The following is a 19914-nucleotide window of genomic DNA, read 5'->3' on the forward strand; positions in this document are numbered from 1 at the left end:
GGAAAAACAATTGAACAAGCTCACCGAGGACACGAGAATCTGCAACCAGAAATACGAGATGGTGAGCTTGAGCACTCGGGCGCTGTCTGTATGCCTAAAGCGTATCTACCCGTTTGAATCCTTTCTCATTTTAAACACCTCGATCAAACTATGCCTCAATGTTCTATACTCCAGTGAATACAAGCCAATTTACTACAACCGGTCCTCATAATTTAACCCTCTTAGCCCCGGTATCGTTCTGGTGAATTTGTGCTGCACCCCCTCCGAGGCCAATGAATACAGTACTTGGGGGGGGGGGGGCGGGGGGCGGTGTTCTAACAGCTCTATTCAACTGAGCATAGCTTCCTTTCCTTTGTATTCCAGCCCCCTTGAGATAAAGGCCAACATTCGTTTAGCCTTTTTGATTTTGTTTTGTATCTATTTACTGGCTTTTAATGATTTGTGTACTTGGATTCCCAAATCTCTCTTCCCTTCTACAGTTCTTAGTTTTTCACCATTTAGAAAATACTCCGATCTCCCTTTCTTGCTCCAGGGTGAATGATCTCACACTTGTCCACATTGAACTCGATTTATCACAGTTTTGCTCACTCATTGAATCTGTCTAAGGCTCTTTGCAACTTCCTGCTCCCATCTGCACTATTTACTGTCCCTCCGAACATAGTGACATCTGCAAATTTGGATATACAACTCTCTTCCTTCATCCAAGTCATTAATACATATGGTGAAAGGTTGAGATCCCAAAACAGATCCCTGGGGAGCACCACTTGTCACATCCTGCCAATCAGAGTGCCTAGCCGTCTTCCCACTTCCCAACCAATCACCGGCCCACGTCAGAAGTCTACCTTCAATATTGGCTGAGTAGGAAATAGTTCTCTCCTGAATACCCAATAGAGGTCAGTTCTTTGAATCTACTAAAAATGGATGCACGATGTAATGTATTTACTTCATGGGTTCTAACACATTGCTATTAAGAACTAGTTGATTTATTAGCAAAAGGATTAACAATCACACTACACATTACTAATTCATCCACCAGGCTCACAACACCTGCCTCATTGAGGATCCCCCGAACCCAACTAGGGATTTTATTGAGTCTTGAACATCATGTGATTGGCTAAGCCACTCTCAACTCAACAGCATACTCACAGGTACATACATTACACACGGCACTCTATCCCTAAATTCTGTGCCTTCAAAGTAATCCTTAAAACTCATTTATTTCACCGAGCTATTGGCCACCTTTTCCTGATATCGCCTCCTTTCTTCGATTCTGCCCTGGGACGTTTATTTTCTTCATAAACGCAAGTAGTTGTTAAATGAGGCTTGGAATGCACAGGTTAGAAAGCTGATGTTACACCTGTGGCCGGCAGGAGGTGACGGGGCTGAAAGAGGCCAAGCAGTTGCTGATACAGCAGAAGTTGGAGCTTCAGGCTAAAGCGGACGGTGTGAAGACGACGCTGGAGCAGGAAAGGAACGACCACCAGCTCACCAAGGCTAAAATCGAAGAGGCACAATTGGACCTGAAGAAACACCGCACAGAACTGGAAGCCAAACTGGTTCGTAGCCTAATAATTAAAAACAAAAACAAAAAATTAGGAAGCAATCTGTGGCGTCGGCACCTTAATTGCACAATTTATTGAGCGTTTCTTTGGTGTGCTGGTGGGATTTCCATCTGGGCAGGTATCAAACTAATTTGACAGGCTGAGGGGCACCAGAGGCGATACAAGGTGCACAGGACCGGGAAGACACAAAACTGCACTCGAGTAAATAGTTCAGAAATAGGGATCTGACTGGGGAAATGAGAGGCAGTCCTAGATGGGTTTGGAGTGCATGTGCGTAAATGCACGGAGCGTGGTAGATAAGGTTGGTGAGCTGCAAGCACCATTCGCCATATAGGGCTATGATGTAGTGGCAAATACTTAGACCTGGCTCAAACAAGGGGAGGAATGGACACTTAATATTCCTGGCTTGCAATGTATTCAGGAAAGATAGGAAAAGAGGGAGGGCAGTGGCTGTATTGATCAAAGACACTATTATAGCACTCAAGCGGGATGATATAGTTGAGGGTTCAAAGATTGAGTCTATTCAGTTATAAGTCATTGGTTAGGCCCCAGCTGGAGTATTGTGTCCAATTCTGGGCACCACACCTTTAGAAGGATGTCAAGGCCTTGGAGAGGGTGTAGAGCAGATTTACCAGAATGGTACTAGGAATGGGGGACTTCAGTTACATGGAGAGACTGCAGAAGCTGGGGTTGTTCTTGGAGCAGAGATGGTTAAGGTGAGATTTGACAGAGGTGTTCAAAATCATGAGGAATTCTGAAGAAAAATTACTTCAGTGGCTCCTGAGGTCGTGAAAGGTGCTATATAAATGCAAATGATATCTTGATTTGTGTTGGGATTGGCCTGTGTACATTGGAATGCAAGTAATAGTAAAGACTAATATCAAAGTCATATTTTATTAAAGACTTGACCTACACTCAGAAGAACATAACATAAGTAATAGGAGCAGGAGTAGTCTATTTGGCCCCTCGAGCCTGCTCCGCCATTCAATAAGATTATGGCTGATTTGACCTTGGCCTCAACTCCACATCCCTGACTTCTCCCCATAACCCTTGACTCCCCTATTGTTCAAAAATCTGTCTGTCTCCACCTTAAATACATTGTGACCCAGCCTCCATAGCTCCCTGCGGTAGAGAATTCCAAAGATTCACAACCCTTTGAGAGAAGTCATTTTTCTTCATCTGTTTTAAATGGGCGACCCCTTATTCTGAAACTATGTCCCCTAGTTCGAGATTCCCCCACGAGGGGAAACATCCTCTACATCTACCCTGTCAAGCCTCCTCATAATCTTGTATGTTTCAATAAGATCACCACTCTTCTAAACTCCAGTGAGTATAGGCCCAACCTGCTCAACCATAAGACAACCCCTTTGGAAACAATGACTGAAGTCCATGACGTGCAATCATTTGAGGTGGGGGCAGGGGATTGAACGTCACGCGGTTTTATTGTATTGGGAGCGCGGTGCAGTTGATGTGTCTGAGCTTGTCTTTACCGTTGCTTCGACACAGCGCACGGAGCTGAAGGATAAGGCAGGACAAAGCAAGCAACACGAGGAGGCTCAGCTGAAGCTCAACATGCAGATCACGGCGCTGAACGAAAACATGGCCACGCTGAAGAAGGAGTGGCAGGGCAGTCAGCGGCGGGTCAGTGAGCTGGAGAAACAGACAGATGACCTCCGCGGAGAGATTGCCGTGCTGGAGGCCACTGTGCAACACAACCAGGAGGAGAGGAGAGCTCTCTTGGAAAGGTGGGTCCGCCGTCGCTCACTGCCACCTCCCTGCGTCCGGTGGGAAGCTGCGCCATGTGGTCACAGTGCGCCAATCCCAAGAGCGCTGACTGTGTCCCCTCAGTAATCAGCGTCTGTGGTTCCGGTTATTCCCGTCGTATTCTCCTTCAGCCTGACTTAGCCGCTCGAACCAGCGCCCATCGTTTTCTGCCCGTCAACCAATTTCTCATCCCATTCCCATGAGTTGCCCCGGGAATCCCTACAGTTTATTATGCCAACAGTTGGTGTTGGACTCAATCACATTGACCACAGAGACCCGAGCTCCTGGGAAAGGGAAGTCTGGATTTAAGTGTGTGTTGCACTGTCAGCCGTGGCTCAGTGGGTAGCACTCTCGCCTCTTATGTCTGAAGGTTGTGGGTTCAAGTCCTGCACCAGAGACTTGAGCACATAATCCAGGCTGACATTCAAGTGCAGTGCTGCACTATCGGAGGGGCCGTTTTTCAGATGAGGTGTTAAACCGAGGCAAAACTGGACACAGCGCTCATGATGCGATCTGGTCAGAGCACAGTACAGTTTGATCACCTCTTCCTCGGACCTGTGTTCTGTTGCCTTGGCTCCGTGTAGCTTAACAATTCACTGGTTACAGCTGGCCGCTGCTCTGCTTTGGTTGCTGACCTTTTGAGTCTTAAGACTCCAAGATTTCTTTCAAGTTCAGAACCATCCAACCAATGTGCAATACGTTGCATTAAATTTTCTCTTGTCGTTCATCCCACTCGTTTAACTCATTCTGTTCCAACTCGCTTCTGGCTGGCCTCCCACTTTCTACTCTACGTAAACTAGATGTGATCCAAAACTCGGCTGCCCGTATCCTAACCTGCACCAACTCCCACTCACCCATCACCCCTGTGCTCACTGACCTATATTGACTTCCTGTTAAGCAACGCCTCGATTTCAAAATTCTCATCCTTGCCTTCAAATCCCTCCAAGGCCTCGCCCTAGCCTATCTGTAAACTCCTTCAGCCTCACAACCCCCCGAGATATCTGCGCTCCTCTAATTCTGCCCTCCTGACAATCCCTGATTATAATCGCTCAACCATTGATGGCCTGCCTTCTGTTGTCTGGTCCCAAGTTCTGGAACTCCCTCTCTACCTCTCTTTCCTCCTTCGAGACACTCCTTAAAACCTACCTCTTTGACCAAACGTTTGGTCACCTGCGCAAATTTCTACTTATGCGGCTCGGTGTCAAGTTTTTAATCACGCAATACTCCTGTGAAGCTCCTTGGGATGTTTCACTATGTTAAAGGCGCTATATAAATACAAGTTGTTGTTGTAATCTATGGGCTGCCTCTTGTAATTCCACTTTCCCTTCCCAGTTGGCACTGTATGCAAATTTAACCAACTTGCATTTAGGTTCTGAACCCTATCTATTGATGCAAACTAGACTCGGCAATGGTCCCAACACCAAGCCTCGAGATGTCCCAGTCATATTGTCCCTCCCCCTGACGTAGCCGCTCTAACCTCCCCTCTGCCACGTGGCTCAACTACAGGCACATCGTGGGTGCGGGTCAGCCTGGGCTGTTGGGGGTTGTCATGGCCTCTCCCTCCCCCCCCACCCCCTCCCCCTCTGCCTGTTCTCCTCCCCCCTACCCCCCCCTGCCTGTTCTCCTCCCCCCTACCCCCCCCTGCCTGTTCTCCACCCCCCTACCCCCCCCTGCCTGTTCTCCCCCCCCCCTGCCTGTTCTCCCCCCCCCCCCTGCCTGTTCTCCCCCCCCCCTGCCTGTTCTCCCCCCCCCCCTGCCTGTTCTCCCCCCCCCCCTGCCTGTTCTCCCCCCCCCCCTGCCTGTTCTCCCCCCCCCCCCTGCCTGTTCTCCCCCCCCCCCTGCCTGTTCTCCCCCCCCCCCCTGCCTGTTCTCCCCCCCCCCCTGCCTGTTCTCCCCCCCCCCCTGCCTGTTCTCCCCCCCCCCCTGCCTGTTCTCCCCCCCCCCTGCCTGTTCTCCCCCCCCCCCTGCCTGTTCTCCCCCCCCCCTGCCTGTTCTCCCCCCCCCTGCCTGTTCTCCCCCCCCCCTGCCTGTTCTCCCCCCCCCCTGCCTGTTCTCCCCCCCCCCTGCCTGTTCTCCCCCCCCCCTGCCTGTTCTCCCCCCCCCTGCCTGTTCTCCCCCCCCCCTGCCTGTTCTCCCCCCCCCCTGCCTGTTCTCCCCCCCCCCCTGCCTGTTCTCCCCCCCCCCCTGCCTGTTCTCCCCCCCCCCTGCCTGTTCTCCCCCCCCCTGCCTGTTCTCCCCCCCCCTGCCTGTTCTCCCCCCCCCCGCCTGTTCTCCCCCCCCCCCCGCCTGTTCTCCCCCCCCCCCCGCCTGTTCTCCCCCCCCCCCGCCTGTTCTCCCCCCCCCCCCGCCTGTTCTCCCCCCCCCCCGCCTGTTCTCCCCCCCCCCCGCCTGTTCTCCCCCCCCCCGCCTGTTCTCCCCCCCCCCGCCTGTTCTCCCCCCCCCCCGCCTGTTCTCCCCCCCCCCCGCCTGTTCTCCCCCCCCCCCGCCTGTTCTCCCCCCCCCCCGCCTGTTCTCCCCCCCCCCCGCCTGTTCTCCCCCCCCCCCGCCTGTTCTCCCCCCCCCCCGCCTGTTCTCCCCCCCCCCCGCCTGTTCTCCCCCCCCCCCGCCTGTTCTCCCCCCCCCCGCCTGTTCTCCCCCCCCCCGCCTGTTCTCCCCCCCCCCCGCCTGTTCTCCCCCCCCCCGCCTGTTCTCCCCCCCCCCCGCCTGTTCTCCCCCCCCCCGCCTGTTCTCCCCCCCCCCGCCTGTTCTCCCCCCCCCCGCCTGTTCTCCCCCCCCCCCCGCCTGTTCTCCCCCCCCCCCGCCTGTTCTCCCCCCCCCCCGCCTGTTCTCCCCCCCCCCCGCCTGTTCTCCCCCCCCCCGCCTGTTCTCCCCCCCCCCGCCTGTTCTCCCCCCCCCCGCCTGTTCTCCCCCCCCCCCGCCTGTTCTCCCCCCCCGCCTGTTCTCCCCCCCCGCCTGTTCTCCCCCCCCGCCTGTTCTCCCCCCCCGCCTGTTCTCCCCCCCCGCCTGTTCTCCCCCCCCGCCTGTTCTCCCCCCCCGCCTGTTCTCCCCCCCCGCCTGTTCTCCCCCCCCGCCTGTTCTCCCCCCCCGCCTGTTCTCCCCCCCCGCCTGTTCTCCCCCCCCGCCTGTTCTCCCCCCCCGCCTGTTCTCCCCCCCCGCCTGTTCTCCCCCCCCGCCTGTTCTCCCCCCCCGCCTGTTCTCCCCCCCCGCCTGTTCTCCCCCCCCGCCTGTTCTCCCCCCCCGCCTGTTCTCCCCCCCCGCCTGTTCTCCCCCCCCGCCTGTTCTCCCCCCCCGCCTGTTCTCCCCCCCCCGCCTGTTCTCCCCCCGCCGCCTGTTCTCCCCCCCCGCCTGTTCTCCCCCCCCGCCTGTTCTCCCCCCCCCGCCTGTTCTCCCCCCCCCGCCTGTTCTCCCCCCCCCGCCTGTTCTCCCCCCCCCGCCTGTTCTCCCCCCCCCGCCTGTTCTCCCCCCCCCGCCTGTTCTCCCCCCCCCGCCTGTTCTCCCCCCCCCGCCTGTTCTCCCCCCCCCCGCCTGTTCTCCCCCCCCCCGCCTGTTCTCCCCCCCCCGCCTGTTCTCCCCCCCCCGCCTGTTCTCCCCCCCCCCGCCTGTTCTCCCCCCCCCGCCTGTTCTCCCCCCCCCCCCCCGCCTGTCTTCTCCCCCCTCCCTCCATACATGACTGAGCTTGCTGCTGAGCGGCATTGACGTTCAGTGACGACATACTCCTCTGCCTTATCTGTCGGATGTGTAGGTGGCGACATTGTTCCTTAAATGGGCAGTGGAGAAATTAAAGCGTAACCTCAGTACTTAAAGGGATAAGGTCTCAGAATAAGGGCTCGGCCATTTATGATGATGAGAAGAAACGTCTTCACTCAGGGTTGTGAATCTTTGGAATTATCTACCCATAGGGCTGTGGAAGCTGTCGTTGAGTATATTCAACAGATTGATAGATTTTTGCATATCAAGGGATATGGGAATAATGAGGGAGGGTGGAGGTGAGGTCGAAGATCAGCCATGATCTTATTGAATGGCGGAGCAGGCTCGAGGGGCCGAATGTCCTCCTAATTCTTATCTTCTTTGTGGAAGGAGTACTTTGGCAAGTCATTTTATTTCTGGAAATCGAAGGTTCATCAGTCCTTGGTGCAGTGTCTCTAGTGTGACTGACACATCTTCATTGGTGTTGATGTTCCTTGCGGACTCGGTATTGTGTAGAATCTTTACCGCATGTTTTAAACTGCTGCCCTTGTCGATCAGGTGCCTGACGAGCGAAGGGGAAATGGAGAAGCTGCAGGGGAAGGTGGTGGACCTGAGGCGGAAGCTGGACGATACGACGGCTGCAATGCAGGAGTTGGGGAGAGAGAACCAGGCACTCCAGGTAACCAGCCGCCGCAGTGAGTGATGCACGTCCATTCGCAGCTAATCGGTGCCTCCACCTGCTCCTGACACTGAACTCCGACCGTGCACTCTCCTCGCCTGGTACGCAGCTTGTGCGGCCCAATCCCGGAGCCTGGGGCCCGATCCCCGATCCCGGGGCTGGCAGAGAGTAGCACGAGACTCCCTGGTGGAAGGAGTAGCGCTCTGCTTTCCTCCATAGCCAGTTGAGACCTTAATGCCTGCTTTACACTAAACGGGTTTATTCTCTGGTGGAATGGACGGTTTTGTGCGGCGAGCAATATCTACACTCCCGTGAAGAAAACAAAATGATGGTTTATTTTTTGTGTTGGCAGATTAAGCACACACAAGCACTGAATAGGAAGTGGACTGACGATACCAACGTGATGAATTGTATGTCCTGTGGAAAGGGATTCTCTGTCACTATAAGAAAGGTATGTACTTGCAGTTTCGCATCCTCCAACCCGCAGCACCCGGGCTTGTTGCTTTGAGCTAAAAACCCCACCTGCTCTCCCGGGTACTTGACACAAATTCAAAATGTCTGATGGCAGTGAAAATATTTTGTGAAAACGAAAGCAAAATACTGCGGATGCTGGAAATCTGAAATAAAGCCAGCGCGGGTCAGGTAGCATCTGTGGTGAGAGAAAGAGTTAACGTTTCAGGTCGATGACCTTTCGTCAGGACACAGTTTATTTTATTAAAGCACTTTCCTTTGAGAGCCTGTTTGAAGGTCAGGTCCATTAATATTAAAAGCACAAGGAGACCAGACCATTTGATGTCCTGTGCAATTACACGAATAATGTGTTCAGAAGTTAAATTGGCTGGTTGTCTTCTCAATATGAAACAGGAAATGTAAAGGAGGCGTTTCCAATGTCCCTTCGATAGAGATGCTGACAAGGTGCTGATCAGAATCCTCCATTTACTTACGGAAAACCCCTTCCACACCTCAATTAGATCACTCCTTACTCAAGTTTTGAACGATAAGGGAGTCGAGGGTTATGGGGAGCGGGCAGGGAAGTGGAGCTGAGGCCAAGCTCAGATCAGCCATGATCTTATTGAATGGCAGAGCAGGTTCAAGGGACCAAGTGGCCTACTCCTGCTCCTATTATGTTCTTATGAATACAACAATAATAGAGTTGTTGACCAATCACAGCAACCAATCTCAATGAGTCTACAACAGACCCAAACACGAGGTGAGGAAAACCCATTGGGGGGAGAGCTTTGGGAACCACAGGTCCACAGTCCTCCCAAGCTCGCTACACTCACCACACATCATGACTCTCATTATTCATGTATCATATCCCAAGATGATTTCTGTATTTCCTCTTTTTAAAGTCAGATTTTCAGCATTTGTGGTTTTTCCCCTTTTCTGGGTAACAGACTTCAGTGGGGGAATTAGAGGTCACTGACCCAGATAGTGGCGATGCACTTGCATGGGTCTTCATGGCTTCATTTGTCCAGGACTCTTTGCACACCTCTCGTTACATGATCAAGAAAGCATTGAAGTGTGTGAACACACGATCCCCCTCTTGGGTTGAAGAAATGGTCAGTTCCCTTCTCGCTAAAATACAGAAGGAGGCACAGTGATTTTTGTGAAACGATCTGGAGATCAATCCCGTCCTTTTCAGTGTGCGGGGGAACTCCCGCCTGAATACGGACAGAAAATATTTGAGGACATCCTCTGTGTCGGACCCACCCAATTTTGAAATTGGGCAACACACCTCGCCCTCCATCTAAAGAGAGAAAAAACTTGCATTTCTATAGCGCCTTTCACCACCTCAGGGCATCCCAAAGCACTTTACAACTATTGAAGTATTTTTTAAATGTAGCCACTGTTATAATTTAGCAGCCGATTTGCACACACCAAGCTCCCACAAACAGCAATGTGATGACCAAATAAATCGTATTTAGGTGTTGGATGAGAGATAAATATTGGCCAAGACACCGAGGAGAACTCGCTTGCACCTCTTTAATATAATGCCATGGGATCTTTTACGTTCACCTCGGGGATGACAGGGCCTCGGTTTAATGTCTCATTTAAAAGACGGCACCTCCGACAGTGCAGCACTCCCTCAGCATTGCACTGGAGCGTCTGACTAGATGTTGTGTTCAAATCTCGAGTGGGACTTGAAACCATGCCCTTTTAAATCAGAGGCAAGAAAGATGCCCACTGAACCATGGCTGACTCCCAATCCGTGTTTTCTCAAACATGTTGCTATCGATGCTTTGTGGGTTTTTTTTCCGCAAAAAACGAGCACTGGAATGCCGGTCTGTTTGAGCTTGAAGTTCTTGTAATTGGCAACCCAGCTGCTGAATATATATAGAATCATAGAAATTTTCAACACAGGAGGTCATTCAGCCCATTGTGACTGCCGGCCAAAAAAGAGCTACCCAGTCCAATCCCACTTTCCAGCTCTTGGTCCGTAGCCCTGTAGGTTACGACACTTCAAGTGCACAGCCAAGTACTTTTTAAATATGGTGAGGGTTTCTGCCTCTACCACCCTTTCAAGCAGTGTGTTCCAGACCCCCACCACCCTCTGGATGAAGATATTTCCCCTCAAACCCCCTCTAAACCTCCTACCAATTACTTTAAATCTATGCCCCCTGGTTATTGATCCCTCTGCTAAGGGAAATAGATCCTTCCTATCTGCTCTACCTAGGCCCCTCTCAATTTTATACACCTCCAATTAGGTCTCCCCTCAGCCGCCTCCTGTCCCAAAGAAAACAGAGCCAGCATCTCCAATCTTTCCTCAGCTAAAATTTTCCAATCCTGGTAACCTCCTTGTAAAACTCCCCACTGGTGCAGTCACATCCTTCCTGTAAAGGGAGCCACCCCGACCTGTGTGAGAACACCACCGCAGGTCGGGGCTTTAAATAGAGCTGGAGCGCCAGGCCCTGGAACATCGTGGGCGAAGGTGCGGCGAATGAGGGTACGGAGCCCAGAGGCAGCACGGGCCAGCCCACACTGCGATATGTGTGTGCACTAAGTCCGTGCAGCAGAGCAGGTCTCCAGCCGTCCTGGTTCAACCCTTGCCACTGGATCAAGGCCGTGTGGTGGCTGATGTGCAACGGTCACCACACGTTAAAAAAAATCCACGCACAGGCATCTTCCACCCCCTCAATTGGAGTTCAGGACTGGAACATCGGGTCCTTCATTGAAACGTCTGTGAACTCTTGTGGAAGCAAGTCATCCTCGTTCGAGGGACCGCCTATGATGATGGTGTAAAGGGGACTGATCATGTCGTGGGCAGTGCATATGAGAACTGGCAATGTTTGAGTCTCATCTTTGTTAGAAATGTGTTTTTGTTGGATGGTATCGAGGGATATGGAGTTGAGGTGTAGATCAGCCATGATCAAATTGAATGGTCGAACAGGATTAAGGGGCTGAATGGCCTCCTCCTGTTCATAGGCATAGACTATGTCAATGGAACTTCATTGGCTGTTAAGTGCTTTGGGATGTCCTGAAGGGCGCTTTATAAATGTAAATTCTATCTCTCTAAATCTCTTGCACTTCACCTGCTACATGACTGGCCTGTGTAAGAGATCGATGGTGAAAATCTAGCTGGTATCATTCCCTTGCAAGTTCAGTTGAGCTAACATCTGATTCTTCTTTGTAGCATCACTGTAGAAATTGTGGAAACATCTTCTGTGCTGAGTGTTCTGCGAGGAATGCCTTAACCCCCTCCTCGAAGAAGCCCGTCCGAGTCTGCGACATATGTTTCGATGAATTGCAGGGATGAGTTATCCTGGCGCTTCGCGTCAGACCGGGAACCTATAACTATTCTTCTTGTATTCACGCAGTCGTTTTGTATTTTAAAAGAAGACTATATGTTGACGGTGTAGTAATTCCTGGCCACGGTGATTAGTTGCTGTTAGTCGGGAACCTATTGAAGTGTTCAACTGCTCACTCCCAACCTCTTCACTTTCACACCACAGAAACGCAGGTTTCTGGAACCAATGAAATTAGGTATAAATAAGGCATCAGAGAGGATCCCTCGGCCGTTGGAAATCGGGTGGGTTCTGTAACGGGCGGCAGATCTCCACCAGAAGATGAACGTTAACGCTCTTAAGTCCAACTCCTTTATTCCCTTTACTGGGCCAAGAACGTCCACAAGCGCAACCCATGAGAGAGTTGCGAGTCTTCACTGCCACTGAAATGTACCCGAGACAAACCCACCTTAACCGCTAGGGCAGCCTCGTAGAGGCCTGTAAAGTTTGGAGCGAGGTGCTTTGGTTCCATACTCCCATGGATTCCCAGTACGTTCCTTTGGAAACTGAGCAACAGGTTTTTGCTGTGCAGAAGGAAGAGTTGGGCTTTAACTGCTAATATGGAGCAAATACCATCTTCATTCAGCCATAGTCCTTTATGGAGCTATTTCAGCTGGTTGCTTCAAGATATTCGTTCTCCAAATTATTGATGTCGGTTGGCTTTTAATAGTTAATATTTTTCCCCTCTGCATCCTTTGTTTTCACCTTTCATTGTTCTGCGAATAGTTACTCAATGGCAGGGACTAGAGTGAAGAGGATGAGGGGAGCCAGACTTGTACTGCAAAGTCTTTGCCAACATTCGACATTGACAACTGCCCGAGTAACTGCGTCCCCTCCTGCTTATATTTGGGCAGGCTGGAGACAAGCTTGTGCAGAACGCTCTCGTGGGGCCGTTCGACTGGGTGGGGCTGCCCCTGTAGTACTTCCAAGCTGTGGCTGTCCGGCTCTGTGACTGAACAGAACCAGATGCTCCCAGTCATCGATCCCAGCATCCAGTGTGAGGGTGGACTGGGTACTCCACGCTGGCTGTCGCACAGCGGGGGTTGGAATGTACACACGAGAGGCCTGGCCCCCGAATCTCCCTCCTGTTGGTCTTCACACCCTCCCCTGCTGTAGCTCTCCACCTCCTCGGCCCTGCCGAGATCGGAAGTCCGGTGTAAAGGTATCTTGTGGGGATCAACCTCTTGTTCATTGGTCCAGAACGCTGCCTGAAATCTGCTACGTCCTGCGTTTCAATGGGCTTTTCACTTGTTATTGTCACTTTACAGGAGGCCATGCTGAAATTTCAAAACATAATCCAAATGCTGCCCGCTTTATATTTTCCTGTGTGTATATTAACGTTAATTAATCCAATTGTTTCTTTTATTGACTAGTATATCTTCCTCACCCCCAATGCAAACTAGAATAACAATGCGAGGGGCCATTTCACACGGCCCCCGAGCAGTGCACATGGCCAAAATAAACCTGTGCTAAATTCACATGACCCTTCCGCAGGGAGAGTGCATGTGACGGGGTCGAGAGTCAGATCGCTGTACGCTGTCCGAATGCTGCAGCCACTCACCGGTTCAGTGTGCCAATTTCCCCCCCCCACCCACCCCCCATTATAAAACTCTTCTGCTAACGCTGGGTGTGAGCTTGAAAGGTGTGTTGTATCGAGCACCCTGACGTTCGATGTGAAAAGCAAGGAGCTGATATTCTCGGCTCTGGTGGTGCCTGCATGAAACGTCAGTAACAGAAACTAGTTGATTTCATGCGTATTGTTTAAATAAAAAAAAATGATGTGAATAATAGACAATTGTGTACAAAAACTGTAACTTCCGTATTATCATGTGAACCTGTGTATAGATATTCAAAGGTTTAATTCTCGATACTGGACGAAGATCATGTAATCTGTTTATAATAAAAATGATGTTAATTTGAACAGTGATGCGACTTTCTCAATTAAATTTATTGTTTAGTAAAACAGCATTCCTAGTTACGTTTTGTTTTATAGATGCAAAGGATGTAAAATCCTGTCCATAAGATGTTTTTATTCACGGTTTTTTATGGTCATGTAGCATGTATTATGTTCCATGGATTTTAGGACATGCACCCCACACTCCAATTGAACTTTTCTTCAAATACTGTCAAGTGCAATAGTGACTCAATATAGAAATTATTCATGGTCGCTCATCGATCTCACAGCTCTCCACTCCAAAGCACATACAGAGCTAAGTTGTGATATTACTAAAAGCTATCGTTGTGATATATCCTTACAACAGCACACACAAGATGGCTCTAATACAGAAACTGTCATGATTTTTTATTATTTACATCAGTAGTTGCATTACCACAGTAGTCCACTAGGTGGGGGCTCTATTACAATCATGACCTTTACTACAGCATTCTGTGCCAACAAGTTTTAAAAGTTACTTAAAACTTATGCCACCATTTTATTTCCGTCTGCTACAAACCCAATTCTTTAACTAACAAATTATTTGAAATGATGCAATGGTTGCATGTTAATAAATCGACAACATTAATGGTTTTCAAATTAGCATTTAGTAAGGCTTCTTTGACGCCACCTCCCAAACCCATGACTTCCACCAGCAGGAAAGGGCAGCAGGTGCATGGGAAACATCTCCAAGTCAACATCATCCCTACTTGGAAATATATCACCATTCCTTCATAGTCAGTGGGTCAAAATCCTGGAACTCCCTAACCAGCAGCACTGTGGGAGCACCTTCACCACACGGACTGCAGCGGTTCAAGAAGGCGGCTCACCACCACCTTCTCTAGGGTAATTAGGAATGGGCAATAAATGCTGACCTTGCCAGCTGACATCAAGAATTATTAATAAAAAAAGGGGATTGGATCAATTAGCACGTACGTGTGTTGGGACTTATTTAAAATTGCATTGATGTTCCTTTGCTCCTGTTTATTTAAAACTAAGTTATTAAAGCTTTTAGTTTCATGCAGAGATGAACCTATGTCTTGAGCACAGTGATTCAGCTTCTATAGTTCATTATTGAGAGAAGGACCTGAGGGGGAAGGTATTTCATTAGTGTGGGATTTTATTTATATTCTTTGTTCCACATTATTTCCCACAATACAACAGCGACTACACTCCAGTAATACTTCATTGGCTGTAAAGGGCTTTGAGACGTCCGGTGGTCATGAAAGGCGCTATAGAAATGCAAGTCTTTTTCTTGAAATGTGTGAGACACTGGCAAGGCTGCATTTATTGTCCATCCCTGTTTGTCCTGAGAAGATATTGGGGTCTTTTTTAAGCAGCAGTTGATGATTGGTTGTTTACTTAACCTACGAGTCATTTGAAATTGTTGTTGGCCACTTCAGGGGGCATTAAGATTCAACATGTAGAATGGAGTCACATGTAGGACAGATCGGGCAAGGACATTTGTGAACCAGTCAGGTTTTTTTTTTACAACAATTCAACAGCTTTCATGCTCATTTTGTTCTGGTGCTATTCCACAATTCACTGGATTTATTGAATTAATTTTCACAATTGGCAATGATGGGATTAGAACTCACGACCTCTGTCCAGTTCCAGAACCATTATTTGTGTACCTGACCACACAGGTTGAACAAGACTCTGATGTATCTTATCTTAAGGATGCTCTTTATGATTGCTTGGAAAGAGAAGGGTCTATTGGAGATACTCAACATGGCTTCTGGAAAAGAAGCTCGTGTCTTACAAAATTGCTGGAGTTTTTGATAAAGTTACTAGGTTAGTCCTGTTGCCATTGTCTATCTAGACTTTCAGCAAGCCTTGGATTAAATATCTCACTAGGTTGCACCATAAGATAGAATCTTGTATCAATGGGAATTTGATACGCTGGATTAGGAATTGGCTCCAAGCCTGCAGACAAAATGTTGTAGTCGGTGGTCATGGATCAGCCTGGAGGCAAGTTACTAGTGGTATTCCCCAGGGATTGGTAAAGCCCATTACTGTTGTTTTCATTGATGACCTGGACAGTGGTGTTGAGGGTATGGTCAATAAGTTTGTAGATGATACTAAAATTTGTGCAAGAGATGAGGCAGTCAAGAAGTACAATTTTCTGCAAAAAGATTTAGCCAAGCAATGGTGTTTAACCTGAACAAATGCAGTGAGATGTATGTAAACAGGACCAACATAGAGTGCACTTATCCTTTACAGGGAACAGTACTGAAAACAGTTGAGAAAAGGATCGAGGTGTTGCTGTGATTAGATCACTGAAGGTTCGCACCCAATGCGGAGAAGACATAGCCACAGCTAACCGGGTGTTAGATTGGATTAATAAATAGAACCAGTCAAAGGCCATCATTATACAGGTTTCTGGTCAGACCACATCTGGAGCACCACAGTGTTGGTCCCCTCACATGGTGATGATGTAGTGGTGTTGGAGAATGTCCAGAGGAGAGGTACGAGAATGATTCCTAGTTTAAATAACCTTTAAAGAAACTTAATGTTGGGCTTATTTACTCTGGAATAGCACAGATTTGGAGACAATCTGATAGAGGTTTATAATATAAGGGCTGGATTGTGTGCCTATTGATAGATTATTTCACATTGGGGAGTACTAGTGGACACGGGTTTAAACTGTGTAACAGTAGGAATAGACTGGATGTTGAGGCAGTTCCTCTTTGCCCAGAGAGTAGGAACACCATGCAGGCTGGTGCGGTGGGTACTGACTGCTTTCAAGAGGGAACTGGACTGCTGCTTGTCTGGGGCAGAGATCCCATCATACAGAAGGTAAGTGGATTAACAGTTAACGTTCGGATGGTCCATGTGATGATCTGGACTGGTTTCGATCGCCTGAAGGCATCAGAGAGGAATTTTCCAGAGTTTTCCCCGTTATTGTGGGTTCACGTCCCACTCGGGGGACTTGTGAACAAAAATCTGGGCTGATACTCCAGTGCAGTGCTGAGGGAGTGCTGCACTTTCGCAGGTGCCGTCTTTTGGATGAGATGTGAAACCGAAGGTCTGTGTTCTCAAGTGGATGTAAAAAAAAATCACATGCACTATTTCGAAGAAGAACACGGGCATTCTCCCCCGTGTCCTGGCCAATATTTATCCCTCAATCAACATAACATAAAAAAACATTATCCAGTCATTATCATAGTGCTGTTTGTGGGAGCTTGCTGTGCGCAAATTGGCTGCCGCTTTTCCCCCATTACAACAGTGACTGCACTCCAAAAGTACTTCATTGGCTGTAAAGTGCTTTGGGATGTCCGATGGTCGTGAAAGGTGCTATATAAATGCAAGTGTCTTTTTATTGGTCCTAGGTATTTTTTGAGCATTTTTTTTTGCCTCTTCTAGGAGTTGACATGGTGGTGTGTGGGGTGGGGTAGGGTAGGGTAGGGTAGGGTTGGAAGAGTTGAGTCACGATGCTCTAGCCAGGACGAGCTGGTCTTTTCCTGCCCGACATTGTGGTGTGTTGCTAAACAGTTTGACCATGTACTCCATGCTCTGAGTCTTGAGCTGGAGCCATTTCTAACAGCCGCTCTCTCACACTGCAGGTGCAGTGTAACGTCAGTGGGATATCCACAGCCTCCCTCATTTACATTTCTGCAGAAAAATATAATTTATTTTTGTATCATAGTGTGCTGATATTTTTGCTGAATGTTAAAACAAACGCCAGCACACTTTGTTAGAATACTTTTATTAGAAACCAGAGCTAGTTTTAAATCGAATGCAAGAGGTAGATTTCTTCCCGATGCAGTGAACAGACTGAGGCCAATAAGCTGACCTCTGACCTTGACCTAGCCGCCCCCTCACCACAGGAGAATGGGTCTTCTGTGAACTTTAACCGCTGTCCTGTGAGCTAAATTTCAGATGATTCGTTCACGGACAAGCTCCTCAGTGAGGGTCGTGGAGGGTCTAGAATGTTCCGGTAGGCAGTCGATGCTGTCTCTATGTATGACATCCAGGTTTTCTGAAAGAAAAGGAACAAATTCACTTTGGTGCATCTACCTTTACTGCATTCCTTCACATTACTGGCTCATAAGAAGCAGAAGTAGGCCATTCAACCCCTGGAGCCTGCTCCATCATTCAATAAGATCATGGCCGATCTTTGACCTCAACTACACAATCCCTTGATTCCCTTAATATCCCAAAATCTATCGATCTCGGTCGTGAATATATTGAAAGACTGAGCCTCCACAGCCCTCTGGGGTAGAGAAGTCCAAAGATTCACCACCCTCTGAGTGAAGAAGTTTCTCCTCCTCTCAGTCCCAAATGGCCGACCCCTTATTCTGAGACTGTGACCCCAGGCTCATTCTATGACAGTCATGTATTTTTGGAATGCCGAATGAATCTAATTTTGCACTGAAGGTTTGTGTACTGTGCAGAGAAAAGGATGGGCAGCATTTGGAGAGAACCTTGAACAGAGATTATATATTCTTTTGTTAAGACCTAGAGTTGCTTAACAGTGAGCTTTACTGTGCATCGTATAATTGTTGTCTACTTTGAATTTATTTTATTTGCAAGTGATTCCTGATCTTCGGACCCCTTGACCTCTGTGCCAATGGCGGAGAGACGGGCTGCTGCTCCTTATAACAAACCAAGAGGCGCCAGGGACCACCAGTAGTGCATGTGACGACCCCTTGGCTTGGAGCCTAACCGTTCAACACAGCTCACACCAGAAAGCTCCACTTGTGCCCACCTCCACAGCTACGATCATACTCCGGCCTTTTAGCAGCACAGCGCCAGGCTTCAGTCTAATGGTGCTACCCCTCGGCTCCACAGGTACGCTGATGACACCCACCCCCACCTCGCCACCTCTCGCGACCCCTTCGCTGCCTCTGTGTTGTCACACTGCTTGTCCAACACCCAGTTCTGGATCAGCAACAATTTCTTCCAATTATACACTAGGAAGATCGAAGCCATTGTCTTCGATCCCCGCCACAAACTGCGTTCCCTTGCCATTGACCCCAGTCCTCTCATTGGCCACTGTCTCGGGCTGAACCAGACTGATCACAATTGTCCTAACTGACCCTGAGCTGAGCTTCTGACTCCATATCCGCCCCATCACCACGACCGCCTACTTCCACCTCCAATACCGCCCCTCTCCACCTTGCCTCAGCCCAGCTGCTGCTGCCGGAATCATCATCCAGCATTTGTTGATACCAGACTATTCCAACACTCTCCTGGCTGGTCTTCCACCTTCCATAAACTTGAGCTTATCCAAAACTCGTCCGCCCGTGTCCTAACTCGCACCAAGTCCCATTCACCCATCACCCCTGTGCTCACCGGCCTACATAGGCTCATGATCCGGCAATGCCTCGATATTAAAATTTGAATCCCTCTATGGCCTCACTCCTCCCAATCGCTGCAACCTCCACCAGCCCGACACCGCTCCAAGAATTCTTCCTCCAACTATGGCCTCTTGTGCATCCCCCACTTTTTTCGCTCCACCATTGGAGGCTGTGCCTTCAGCCATCTTGGCCCACAGCTTTGAAATCTGTAAGCCAGTATTGCTTCAACTTGCATTATTTCAAAGTATAAGTAGTATTCATGTCTTGTTCACATGTAGTTTTACCTTAGCAGCCTCTGAATGTGCTTGAAGTGTGAAGATTCCTATGCATTTCTGATAGCGGTTTTGATGTATTACTAAAAAAGCATCCCGTACTCCACAGCCTGCAAGAGAAGGAGATGTGTCATAAGTCGACTGAATCTGATAAGTGAAATAAAACAAGGCAAGGGACAAAATGATGTTGGGTCCCTAACCATCTATCAACAGACAGGAGATGGTTTTCCGTGGCATTGCTCATGAGTAACTGGTGCACAGTTGGAGTGGAGATGTGTCCATCTATCACCCACCTCCCTCAGCCTCTGCACCGAGCGACTTCTCATCCTCGGTGACTTCAACCTCCATCTCAATTCATCATGCTCTCTCTCTCCTGAGTTCACTACCCTCCTGTCCTCCCTTAATCTCTCACTCCATGTAAATTCCTCAAGCCATATTCATGGCCACCCCTTGACCTTGCAATCTCTCGTGGCCTAGCTGTTCCAACCGTATCAATTAAAGATAAAGCCATCTCTGACCATTTCCTTGCATCATTATCGACCCACATCCCCCTTCCCCAATACAAACCTACTTCCTTCTGCAACCGCCCTGGAAAAAACATTTACTTATCAACTCAAAACTGTCCAACCTTTGGCCCACTTTTAACAATGACATTTCTGCTCAACCACACCCTCATTACCACCTTTGATGCCCTAGTCCCTTTTAAAAAGATTACTCTCTCCCACGCTGGCCGTTCCCCCTGGTACAGCCCTCATCTTCGCTCCCTCAAGTCAAAAGGGGCGCAGACTTGAACGGATGTGGCGGACAACTGGTTTAGCCATTCACCGCCAGATCTGGCTGGAACACACAAAACATTATCAGTTCCTACTCTTGTCTACAAAAACTGCTCACTATTCCAGGATCATTCTGGATTGCAAAAATAACCCCCC

General features: G+C 49.4%; 1 protein-coding gene across 1 annotated transcript; it reads left to right on the plus strand.

The window, feature by feature from the left end:
* The first annotated feature begins 6 nt into the window (after window positions 1–6).
* Window positions 7–13398, plus strand: LOC139278638 (early endosome antigen 1-like). The gene is made up of 6 exons (XM_070897648.1): window positions 7–61; window positions 1371–1556; window positions 3069–3307; window positions 7572–7692; window positions 8045–8143; window positions 11327–13398. Exons 1-6 carry the CDS (start codon window positions 59–61, stop codon window positions 11447–11449), a joined length of 771 nt encoding a protein of 256 aa, XP_070753749.1. The 5' UTR covers window positions 7–58; the 3' UTR covers window positions 11450–13398.
* The last annotated feature ends 6516 nt before the right edge of the window (window positions 13399–19914 follow it).

Source organism: Pristiophorus japonicus, chromosome 13, assembly GCF_044704955.1.
Source record: "Pristiophorus japonicus isolate sPriJap1 chromosome 13, sPriJap1.hap1, whole genome shotgun sequence".
Lineage (NCBI taxonomy): Eukaryota > Metazoa > Chordata > Chondrichthyes > Pristiophoridae > Pristiophorus > Pristiophorus japonicus.

Bases quoted from the DNA above. Each gene is read 5' to 3' on its own strand.
- LOC139278638 (XM_070897648.1), top strand. The intron at 3,308-7,571 runs GTGGGTCCGCCG...CTTGTCGATCAG, and splicing joins AGGAGAGCTCTCTTGGAAAG to GTGCCTGACGAGCGAAGGGG. The intron at 7,693-8,044 runs GTAACCAGCCGC...TTGTGTTGGCAG, and splicing joins GAGAGAACCAGGCACTCCAG to ATTAAGCACACACAAGCACT.